Raw genomic sequence first — 12,403 nt, 5'->3', positions numbered from 1 at the left:
TCATCAGACAGCATCAGATGGACCCCTCTCTCTTAGTTAATAGAGATTCCTTGTATGTACCAGGATCAGTCCAGACTGCTGGGTTATGCCTCTCTTCCAGCAGATGGAGTCAGAGAGAAACTGAAAAGCACCTCCAACATAACCTGCGATCCCTCAGTATCTTCTCTGACTCCAGCAGATTGAGAGGCATAACCTGCGGCCCTGATCTCAAAATTTTTGGGGCCTTGCCCCACCAAGTTCGGTTACAAAAAAAAAAAAAAAGGAAGAATTAAATAGGTATATAACCTTTGACTAGATCATTTAAAAAAAAAAGAGAAACAGGTTAATAATTTTTCACTTTTTTCAGAGCAGCCAGACAGTGGCAGGCAAGGCAGGGCATTGCCCTATAGCCAATACCCGGAGACTTTCACTGCCCTAGCCCGGTGAGCAGAGGGGGAGGATTTACCGGTGGGCCGGTCACTCTCCCCCTCCCTCAGAGGTGCTAATTCCTCTGAGTTTTCTTTTTCCCCCCAGCGCCATCCTCCTGTGGGCTGAGTTAAAAAAAAAAAAAATAATAAGAAGAAGAACAGAAACGGCAGTAGATTATTTAATTTAACTTTTTTCCTACCTCAGCCATGCCTGACGTCAGTCACCCGGGCCTCCGGAAGGGGTGGACCTTCCACCCGACTGCCAAATCATGCCTAGGGGGACGGTTTGTCACTCATGTGGAGAGCCGGGGTTCTGGCTCTCCTGCGAAGGCCTCTGCTCCCGGTGTCTCCCCAGGGGTGAGGGGCCTTCGCGACGATCCGATTCGGCGCAGGTGGCGATCACTGCAAGGCGAAGGAAATCGCGCAGCGCGCACGATGCCGAGGGACAGAGGCCTGGGCCGCTCCCGATTCGCGCGGGAACGGCAGCCATTTTGTCGGCCTCAGAGGGGGATGCTGAAGATTCTAAGGAGGGAGAGGATGTCCCTCCTCCACTGTCCCCCGCCGCATAGGCCGCATGAATTGCCGGATGGCACAGCTCCTCCTCCGCTTCCTCCCCCGGGGGGGGCCCTTAAAGAGGCGGCATCCTTTTTCCTCGAAGTTCGTACTATTGATGCACAAGGCATTTCTGGAGGCGGAGACTCAGTGGGATACCCAGTCTCCCAGCTCCATTACGATCCCTAGGGTTTCTAGGGGTCAGGAAAAGGTGGCTCCCCGTTTCCCTCCTTCATCCCCGGGGGAGGGGTTGCCTGACCTGGTGGATCCAGGCTCGGCTCCAGATATGGGTGACAAAGGGGACATTTCCACATAGCTGGAAGGGGATGACCCCCAAGACCTCTGTCCAGGCGAGAGGAACTGGACTCATTAATTTTGCACGTGCTCCAGGAGCTTGAACTTCCTCTGTCCCAGGAGTCGTCAGATTTATCTACGGGAGATTCGGCTTTAGCGAGATTATGCGCTCTGCCGCAGACTTTTCCTTTTCATCCGAAGCTTTCCCAGATTGTGTCCCGTGAGTGGGAGACCCCGGAGGCCTCTTTGAGGGTTACTAGAGCCATGGAAAAATTATATCCTCTTCCTCTCGAGTCGCTTGATCTCCTTAAAATCCCTAAGGTGGACTCAGCGGTCACGGCCATAGCCAAGCATACTACTATTCCGGTGACTGGCGGCACAGCACTTAAGGACCTCTAGGATAGGAAACTGGAGGTGCTGCTCAAGCGCATTTTTGAGGAATCCGCCTTAGGGATTCGGGCTGCGGTATGCAGTAGCCTGATGCAGCGGGCCTTGCTGCGTTGGGTGCAACAGATGTTGACAGCCCAGGACCTTCCTCCTGGGGAGGCGGAACAGGTGGCCCGTATGGAATCGGCAGTCGCCTATACGGCGGATGCACTCTATGACCTTTTACATACTTCAGCACGCACTATGTCCTCAGCGGTGTCCGCACGGCATCTGTTGTGGCTCCAGAACTGGTCCGCGGACGCCTCGTCGAAGTCTCAACTGGGGTCCTTCCCTTTTCGGGGTAAGTTGTTGTTTGGGGATGAGCTGGAGCAGTTCATAAAGGCCTTGGGTGACAACAAGGTTTATAAGTTGCTCGAGGATAAGCCCAGGACAGCCTGCTCGCAGGGTAGCTATCGGGGCCGTTTTCGGGGACCACGCCATTTTCGGCCTGGTCGGGGTGCATAGAGCTATACTCCTCGACAACCGGCTTCTAGAGCATGGGACTGGTCTTATTCCTTTCGAGGCAGACGGCCTCATCGTGCCGGAACCCATGCATTCGCTCCCAACAACAAACCAGCTCAATGAAGGGACGCCGGCCCATTCCTCCCTACCGAAGATCAGGGGTCGGCTGTCCCTGTTTCTAGAGGAATGGGTCAAGATTACCTCGGACCAGTGGGTGCTAGATATTATAAGTCACAGTTACGTTTTGAATTTTGCTTATCCCCTCTGGGATCTTTTTCTGGTGTCCCCTTGTGGGCCACCGCAGAAACAGCAGGTAGTTCTGCAGACTCTAGCACGTTTGAAGGCGCTGGGAGCAGTCATGCCAGTTCCTCCATCGGAACGTCGGACCGATCGTTACTCTATATATTTCGTGGTGTTCAAGAAGGACGCTTCCGGCCAATTTTGGATCTCAAGCAAGTCAACAAGGCCTTACAGGTACCTCATTTTCATATGGAAACGTTAAGATCGGTCATTGCGGCGGTCCACAAGGGAGAGTTTTTGGCTTCTTTGGATCTGACAGAAGCTTATCTCCACATCGGAATCCAAAAGCACCACCAGCGGTTTCTGAGGTTCATGATTATGGGCCAACATTACCAGTTTTATGCTCTACCATTCGGACTGGCGACTGCTCCCTGAGTGTTCACCAAGGTGCTGGTGGTAGTCGCTGTGAGCTTGAGACGAGAGGGGATACTAGTTCATCCCTACTTGGACGACTGGCTCATCCGGGCGAAGTCGGAGGAACTCTGCAAGGCGGCGGTTCGTACAGTGGTGTCTCGTCTTCATTCCTTGGGCTGGGTGGTCAATTATTCAAAGTCAATTGATCCCCTCCCAAGTGATAGAGTTTTTGGGGGCTCGGTTCGATACCTTGTTAGGCAAGGTATCGCTACCAATCTCCCGCATGGACCGGTTGATGTCTCAAGTGCGGTGGCTGCTGTCGCTTCCCTCTCCTGTGGTGTGGGATTATTTGCAGGTTCTTGGATTTATGGCATCCACTCTGGAACTAGTACCTTGGGCCTTCGCACATCTGAGACCTTTACAGAGAGCTTTGGGATCCCAAATCAGAGGAGTACTAGATTCCCTTCCCTGCAGCCCATTGCGTGGCGAGAGATAGCAGATTAGAATTACTGGAGCATGTGCTTATGATATTGTCGCTTGCTGGGTAAGAAATATTGATAAAATTGGATTATATCCTTTTCCCCTCTCTTTCGATATCTTGTACTTGTCCACATTAAATTTCATCTGCCATTTGGATGCCCAAACTTCCAGTCTCGCAAGGTCCTCCTGTAATGTATCACAATCTGCTTGTGATTTAACTACTCTGAATAATTTTGCATCATCCACAAATTTGATTATCTCACTCGGATTTCGCCACTGTTTCTGCAACAGCAACAATTTCCGGGTTGGACTAAGTTTTTACCACTTTCCAACCCAGCAACTATCCTCTCCAGTAAGGAGGAGAATTTAGCTTTACCTGGAGGAGTGGCACAAGATCATCATCAGATCACTGGGTTCTCAAGATTGTGGAGTGTGTGACACCACTTGCATTTCTCCTGGCTTCCCATACTTCTTCTTTACTAAACCTTCAGTCTGGATCCGTCTCACTTGATGCAACTCTACCTGGATGGGGAATTGCTACTCGAACAGCAGACAATAGAACTGGTTCCTCTGCATCACCATGGCCAGGGGTTCTATTTCTGCTTCTTCCTTATCCCTAAGAAATCCAAGGAACTGAGACCCATCCTGGATTTAAGAAGCCTGAAGAAGCATATACTCTGGGAGATTGTCAAAATGAATTCCCTCCACACAATTCTCACCTTCATCCAGCCTCACAAATCTGCTTCACTTTTTTGAAGGAGTTAATAAACATGTGGATAAAGGTGAACCGGTAGATATAGTATACTTGGATTTTCAGAAGGCGTTTGACAAAGTTCCTCATGAGAGGCTTCTAGGAAAAGTAAAAAGTCATGGGATAGGTGGCGATGTCCTTTCGTGGATTGCAAACTGGCTAAAAGACAGGAAACAGAGAGTAGGATTAAATGGGCAATTTTCTCAGTGGAAGGGAGTGGACAGTGGAGTGCCTCACGGATCTGTATTGGGACCCTTACTTTTCAATATATTTATAAATGATCTGGAAAGAAATACGACGAGTGAGATAATCAAATTTGCAGATGACACAAAATTGTTCAGAGTAGTTAAATCACAAGCAGATTGTGATAAATTGCAGGAAGACCTTGTGAGACTGGAAAATTGGGCATCCAAATGGCAGATGAAATTTAATGTGGATAAGTGCAAGGTGATGCATATAGGGAAAAATAACCCATGCTATAATTACACAATGTTGGGTTCCATATTAGGTACTACAACCCAAGAAAGAGATCTAGGTGTCATAGTGGATAACACATTGAAATCGTCGGTACAGTATGCTGCGGCAGTCAAAAGAGCAAACAGAATGTTGGGAATTATTAGAAAGGGAATGGTGAATAAAACGGAAAATGTCATAATGCCTCTGTATCGCTCCATGGTGAGACCGCACCTTGAATACTGTGTACAATTCTGGTCGCCGCATCTCAAAAAAGATATAATTGCGATGGAGAAGGTACAGAGAAGGGCTACCAAAATGATAAGGGGAATGGAACAACTCCCCTATGAGGAAAGACTAAAGAGGTTAGGACTTTTCAGCTTGGAGAAGAGACGACTGAGGGGGGATATGATAGAGGTGTTTAAAATCATGAGAGGTCTAGAACGGGTAGATGTGAATCGGTTATTTACTCTTTCGGATAGTAGAAAGACTAGGGGGCACTCCATGAACTTAGCATGGGGCACTTTTAAAGCTAATCGGAGAAAGTTCTTTTTTACTCAACGCACAATTAGACTCTGGAATTTGTTGCCAGAGGATGTGGTTAGTGCAGTTAATATAGCTGTGTTTAAAAAAGGATTGGATAAGTTCTTGGAGGGAGAAGTCCATTACCTGCTATTAAGTTCACTTAGAGAATAGCCACTGCCAGTAGCAATGGTAACATGGAATAGACTTAGTTTTTGGGTACTTGCCAGGTTCTTATGGCCTGGATTGGCCACTGTTGGAAACAGGATGCTGGGCTTGATGGACCCTTGGTCTGACCCAGTATGGCATTTTCTTATGTTCTTATGTTCTTATGTGAGCATCTTCCTTAAGGATCGCTATCATCAGTCATTCTTGCCTGCAGAAACCACCTCTGTGAGGAGAGTATCCGTAGGCGATTGTGCCTTTCACCCTTTTGCCATGTCCATGGCTGAGGGAGTTGGGGGCTGAGTACCCCACAACAGAAGCACTGCCTATTGTTCGCAGTAGCGTGCAAGCAGTTTTCTCCCTTTTTCAGGATCACCCCCGCCTGCGGACAGAGTTGTCCTGGGTAATGTAATATTGTCCATTGCTGGCAACATGCTCCCTTAGGAGGGGAAGTTTCTCCCCTGAGATAATTGCTATCATTTTCCGCTGTTTCAAGAAGATCGAATGCTCCATCTCAGTGGGTTTCTCCCTGCTGGTTTCAGCAGTGAGTTGTTTGCTTGGGGTTGATAGACAACCGGGCGACTTGTGCTTGCCACCCCAGTCCTCTGGTCTGCCTCCTTGTGTTCCTCACTCCTTTCGATTTCCGATTAGATTGTCGAGGGGAGGAAAGGTAAAGCTAAGGTGCTCATGGTATATCTCTGTATATCTACAGGGAAGGATATACCACATTTTTCCACTTATTTTCGCCATTCTCTGGCCAATACTGACTTAGTTTTTTCTCATTCTGTAGGTTGTCCAAAGGGCCTTCTACTCCCCTCGCGATCCTGTGACAGGATAGATGAACCTGTTCTGACAGTTGCTCTTGAGTGAACTTCAGGCCTGTCTCATCTCTCTGCTCGGGAGTTTTTGGGCTACAGGTTGGTTTCGGGGATTGTCTCTCATCCCCTGAAACCCTAGACGCTGTGCTGCGCAGTCAGCTATGTCTGATGGTTCGACATGCAGTGTCTATCCCAGGCCCTGCTGTGGTTTGCTGCTTGTTCTTTCAGGTGTGGCGTGGGTTTCTTCTGCCTATTCGGCCTACCAGCCATACCTGAGCACTCTTCTCCAGACCTTTGGCTGTCAGTGGTTGACAGTCTCTTTTGGAGGGCTCTCGGATCCCAGTTTGTTTTCGGTTGTTTTTTTCACACGAAGGAAGCTGTGCGGTTTTCATCCTAGAGTTTCTCTTGTTTACATCTCTGGGTCCTTCCTGTATCTAGGATGATCTAGATCCACTGTTTTAGACAGAAACCTTGCTTGTACTGTCTTCCATGATGCACAGTTGCTTCTGTTTGCACTCGCATCACTCCCCTGCTTCAGGCATCCCTGCTATGCATGGGGATTTGAGTCTCAAGTCTTTTTTTTTTTTTTGGCTTTCTTTGTAGAACCAAACTCTTCTCCAGACTGGTGGGTCAGCTGTCTCTCAGCAAAGGAATGAAGGTAGTGCTCCAGCACTGTGGGGTTTCCCTCTTTGTCCTGCTCGGACAGCCTGTAGCTTGGTTTTCACCCAGGTGTGAGGACTACCATCCTGCTTGTCCTAAGAGAAAGCAGAGTTGCTTACCTGTAACAGGTGTTCTCCTAGGATGTTAGTCCTCACAAAACCCTCCTGCCTCTCGTGGGAGTTGGTTTCCCCATCTATTAACTGTATCATGGACTTGAGGGACTCTGCCTAGGGGGCAGGGTGATGACTACAACTGCACATGGTGAGTAGGGCATGCTGAAAGCTCAAGAATCTTTGAGATCAAAGTTCAGTGCCGGGCTGTATCCGATGATGTCACCCATGTGTGAAAACTAACATCTTGCTGTCCTAGGAGAACACCTGTTACAGGTAAGCAACTCTGCTTTTCACATTTAAAGATGAGAATGTGTTGAGAAATAATAAAACATTCATAAGGACTAGGAAGGTCCTAAAAATGGATATGTTTTCTTCTAATCTTGCAACTTTTTCTCTGATAAGTGTCTGCTGACTATGATCACAAGGATACAGTATACTTCTGAAAATTAGGAGGGCAATTTTCAAAAAGCTTTTCTAAATTAGACAGCAAAATATGCATAAGGTACACCAGTTTTCAAAATGGACTTACATGCATAAGTCTGCTTTGGAAATGACCTTTCCAAATTTACCTGTATACAGTTATACCTGCTATTATGTGCACAGAAAGCTTTTGGGAATATTTTGGTGCATAATTTTGAAAACTCAAAAATGATGTGCATAGGTCCAAACCCTTCCCCAGCTCTGCCCCGGGAACACCGCCACACAGTCCGGATAAACATACACGTGAATAGGAATTAAAAAGACTGGGAGAGTCATGAAGTAGCAGCTGCGTGGGAATCCCCATGTATGCTCAGAAAGACCTTTTCTGTCTTTCTCAGCTGTGAGAGAGCCATCTGATGATGTCACCATATTGTGTAGCAGATTATTGTCCTGCTTATCCACTAAGAAACTTACACATGTATGTCCTGTTCACGTGTATGTTAATCCAGACTGCATGGAGGTGTTCCCAGGGGACGGGTTTGGACCTATGCACATAATTTTTGAGTTTTCAAAATTATGCACCAAAATGTTCCCGAAAATGTATTTATAAATGATCTGGAAAGGAGTAAGACGAGTGAGGTGATCAAATTTGCAAATGACACAAAATTAGAGTAGTTAAATCACAAGTGTATTGTGATAAATTGCAGGAGGACCTTGCAAGACTAGCGGCTGGGGCATCCAGATGGCAGATACAATTTAATGTGGACAAGTGCAAGGTGATGCATGTAGGGAAAAATGGTTACACGATGTTAGGTTCCATATTAGGAGTTATCACCCAGGAAAACGATCTAGGCGTCATAGTGGATAATACATTGAAATCAGTGTGCTGCGGCAGTCAAAAAAGCAAACAGAATGAATACAATGGAGAATGTCATAATGTCTCTGTAATGCTCCATGGTGAGACCGCACCTTCAATAAAGTGTGCAGTTCTGGTTGCTGTATTTCAAAAAAGATATAGATGCACTGGAGAAAGTACAGAGAAGGGTGACCAAAATGATAAAGAGCATGGAACAGCTTCCCTATGAAGAAAGACTAATGAGGTTAGGGCTCTTCAGCCTGGAGAAGAGATGGCTGGGGGTGGGGAGGATATGACAGAGGTCTATAAAATCATGAAAGGGCTTGAACAGGTAAATTTTAATTGGTTATTTACTCTTTCAAATAACACAAGGTCTAGGGGGCACTTCATGAAGTTAGCAAGTAGTATATTTAAAACAAATCAGAGAAAATTCTTTTTCACTCAACATACAATTAAGCTCTGGAATTCATTGCCAGAGGATGTGGTTAAGGCAGTTAGTATAGCTGGGTTTAAAAAAGGTTTGGATAAGTTCCTGGGGCAGAAGTCCATAAACTACTGTTAATTATGTCGCCTTAGGGAATAGCTACTGCTTATTACTGGCATCAGTAGCATGGGTTCTATTTAATGTTAGGTACTTGCCAGGTATTTGTAACCTGGATTGGCCACTGTTAGAATCAGAATACTGGGCTTGATGGTCCTTCGGTCTGACCCAGTAAAGCAACTTCTTACGTTCTTATTGATGCTTGCAATTAGAGGTGTAGTGGTTGGAGCAGTATGTTGAATGATGACTACTTCTGTCTTAGAGATATTCAGGGTTAGGTCATTGTGTGTGAGCCAAGACTTTATCATGTTCAGACAGAGAGAAATCATTGCTGAGGTCTCATCCCAGTTCTTCTCCAATGGGATGTAAAACTGAGTAATATCAGCCTTCACAAACACCCTCGAGTACTCTACTGATTGGAGCAAGGTAGATATTGAACAGTTCTCCATGATCCTCTGGTTCAACCAAGAGAGACTCATCTTCAGCTAAGGCACCAGCAACTAAATCAAAGAAGAAATGGATTTTAAAAGCCAGTTAGTTTCTTCTATGCAGATGCCTGCAGAAGTAAAATTCTTTTAACATCACAGAAATGCTCTACCAGAGATTCTTAGAAATTTACCGGTAAATGGAAAAGATTTTCAGTCTGGCGTTCTTGAACCCCAAACCATTTTCACTGTCCTATTTTTATTTTCCTTCAATATCTTTTAAAGCTTTCAGATTCAGGTTTAAAAACTATCAGTCAGAGTTTATCTCAGCAGTATAGCCCCATACCATACTGATTCAAAAGAAATTAAAGACCACTGTACTATGCTTCAGACCCTTCTTCAGACCCACCCTCCATATCTAGGATGAGATCCTTCTACTCTCAGAGGAATCATAATCTTGTGCCCCCCTAGTCCCATTAACAGCAGGGATATCACTCTCATCTCAGATGGCAGAGGGCCTAAAAACCACAGTCCACATGCCAGCCAAAATCTGGGACAGCATTTTGACTGCATCCAGGAGATCACAGCCAAGATCTCAGTATACATGCCAAAGAAACTAGCTGTCAGAGGAAAACTAAAGTTTTAAGTAAACCATTTGCCCAGTATAACCTCAGACACTCGGATTCTCAGCATAGTCAGGAAAGGAAACAAATGACATATTTTGGAAACCTTGCCAAATTGCCCCCTGAGAACATCTTGGTTTGCTACTCAACATCAGGAACTGCTGCAAAGCAACTTTGCTCCCTCTTAGAGGCCAATGCAGTTTCCCACCAGGGGACAGAGGGCAGGGATTTTATTCCAAGTACTTTTTGATTCTGAACAAAACGGGAGGACTCGTCCTATCTTACACCTTAAGGGCTTTGAATGCATTTCTAGTACAGGAAAAGTTCACAATAGGTTCCATAGGCACCTTGTTTCTCTTCATAGAAAAAAAGTGCTTGGCTATTCTCTCTTGAACTAAAAGATGCTTATACCCACATAGAGAGATTTTCTGGTCAGGAAATATCTCAGATTTATAGTAGAAAAACACCATCTACTCCCTAGGCCTAGCATCAGCACCACATTTATTCGCAAAATGTCTTGCTTTGGGGGCTGCACATCTACACAGATTAGCTTGTTGCCACCCAAAAACCTTCTGGTTGTACTTCCGCCTTTTTGTAAATTAGGCACAGCCTGTAGCTAGGTATTCTGCACCTGTGAGGACTGCTACATCTTGTTTGCTTGTGGAGAAAGTGAAAGTTTCTTAGCTGTATTGCCTGTGCTCAGAGGACAAGCAGGATATTTATTCTTACAGAGCCCACCCAGCTTCACTTCCTGTTGGATCCCATATTCAGTGTTAGCTATTTGAACTGAAGGGGTCCTATGCAATGTCAGTGATGCAGGACAGTACGTATATGCTCGGAGTAACCTAAAGCTTTGACGTAATTTTCATTCTGCTGTCCTCGTTGAACACTTGTTACCCGTAAGCAACTTCCACTTTCTAGTACCGAGGGGGGGGGGGGGGCAATATGAATGGAGCAAAAGAAGAAAATATTTCTTCACTAAAAGGGCAGTAGATGCATGAAACAGCCTTCCAGGGGAGCTTGTGGGAGCAGAAAACATAGTAGCATAGTAATAATGGCAAAAAGGACTGAATGGTCCATTCAGTCTGCCCAATAAGCTTCTTATGGTAGTATCTGCTGTGCCATACAGGTTACCCCATGTTGCTTTTAAGGGTAGCTACTGCCACGCCTTGCAGTTACCCCCAAGCCTTATAATAAACCATAAAATTTTACTGTTAGCAACATTTTTACTGCCTTGAAAATTCAGACAGTGCTGCTTGCTGTGCTATGTTTATGGACTTGGCTGTAGAAGCAGTCCTGTGCTTTTTCCCTTATAAACTATGAAAGTCAGGGCCCATATTGGTTGTCTTCTGAATCCAATTCTCTCTCTTCCGCCCCCCCCCCCCCTCACTGTCAGAGGGGAGTGATATTGCTGTTGTGCCAAAAGCATCAAGGCTTATTGGTTAACAGTAATAATTCCATGCCTTCTGTTAAAGGTAGTATCTACTCCTCGCTGCAGGTTACCTCCAAGCTTATCAGTTCCCCAGACCAAAAACGTTGGGGCCCTTGTTGGTTGTCTAAATCCAATTCCCTTTTTCCCCAGCTGCCGAAGCAGAGAGCAATGATACAGTTGCATCAAAAGCATCAAGGTTTATTGGTTTAAGGGCATCAGCAAGCTACTCCCATGCACCCTTTTCTTCATTTCCATCCTCAAGCCTTTAGGGATCCATAGTGTTCATCCTATGCCTCTTTGAATTCTTTGACTTTTTTCATCTTCACCACCTCCTCCAGAAGGGCATTCCACGCATCTACCACCCTCTCCATGAAGAAATATTTCCTGATGGTTCTGAGTCACCCCCCTCCCCTGGAATTTCTTTTCGTGAACCCTAATTCTACTGTTTCTTTTCCAAAGGAAAAGGTTCAAAGTTTGTGCATTCTTAAAACCTTTCAGGTATCTGAAGGTCTGTATCATATCTCCCCTGCACCTCCTCTTTTCCAGGGTATACATATTTAGATCCTTCACTCTCTCCTCATAAATCTTCCGATATTGACCTCACACCATTTTGATCACCCATTTCTGTCCCTTTTGAGATATCATCTTGAGAACTGAACACAGTACTCCAGATGAGGCCTCATGAAAGGCCTGTATCAGGGCTTTATCACCTTTTTCTTACCGGTTATTCCTCTCTCTATGCAGCCTAGCATTCTTCTGGCTTTAGCTATCACCTTGTCACATTGCTTTGCCATCTTCAGATCATCAGACACTATTACCCCAAGAATAATAATAATACAATAAAGACAGAAGATCTTTAGTTGTGAAGAATTGAAGTTAAACTTCTGTACTGCAGTCAAAAAGATATATGGATAGACTAGATGAACCTTTTTGTTTATATTCTGTGTTTCTGTAGTATACCCTCTACTAGATAATACTGACTCCCTGCTTTCTGAAGGCAAGCCACATTTCTATTGCAGTTTTAAAAATAGCACTTCCATTTCCAGATAAAGGCTTTCTCATCTTTCTTCATCTTGTGTGTAGAAAAAAGGAATAAATAATTGCTGCACTTAGTATTTTGTTTCCTTTTTTGCTGCTGTTTTGCAGGGTTCCCTGTGGATCCACGCAAGGTATTGATAGTAGCTGGCCATCACAACTGGATTGTAGCGGCATACGCTCATTTTGTGGTTTGCTACAGGTATAATTGACTCTGTGACTTATGTTATTTTTATTTTAATGCTTCTGACTTTTAATGCACTGACCGTTTACATGCATACGGGGTGGGGAAGGGAAATTTTGAAGTCATGTTT

At 45.3% G+C, this 12,403-nt stretch overlaps 1 protein-coding gene across 1 annotated transcript in view; it reads left to right on the top strand.

Annotated features, from left to right (window-relative positions):
* Positions 1-12,403, top strand: part of KCTD3 (potassium channel tetramerization domain containing 3) — a 355,533-nt gene that overhangs the window by 90,973 nt on the left and 252,157 nt on the right. The window contains exon 8 of the mRNA XM_029593200.1: positions 12,201-12,291. Coding sequence (XP_029449060.1) covers positions 12,201-12,291 — 91 coding nt within the window. The remainder of the gene's footprint in view (positions 1-12,200; positions 12,292-12,403) is intronic.

The sequence above is a fragment of the Rhinatrema bivittatum genome, chromosome 3, assembly GCF_901001135.1.
Source record: "Rhinatrema bivittatum chromosome 3, aRhiBiv1.1, whole genome shotgun sequence".
NCBI classification, from domain to species: Eukaryota; Metazoa; Chordata; class Amphibia; order Gymnophiona; family Rhinatrematidae; genus Rhinatrema; species Rhinatrema bivittatum.
The sequence above is the reverse complement of the archived record's forward strand: the minus strand, read 5'-3'. Positions and strand labels throughout refer to the sequence as shown.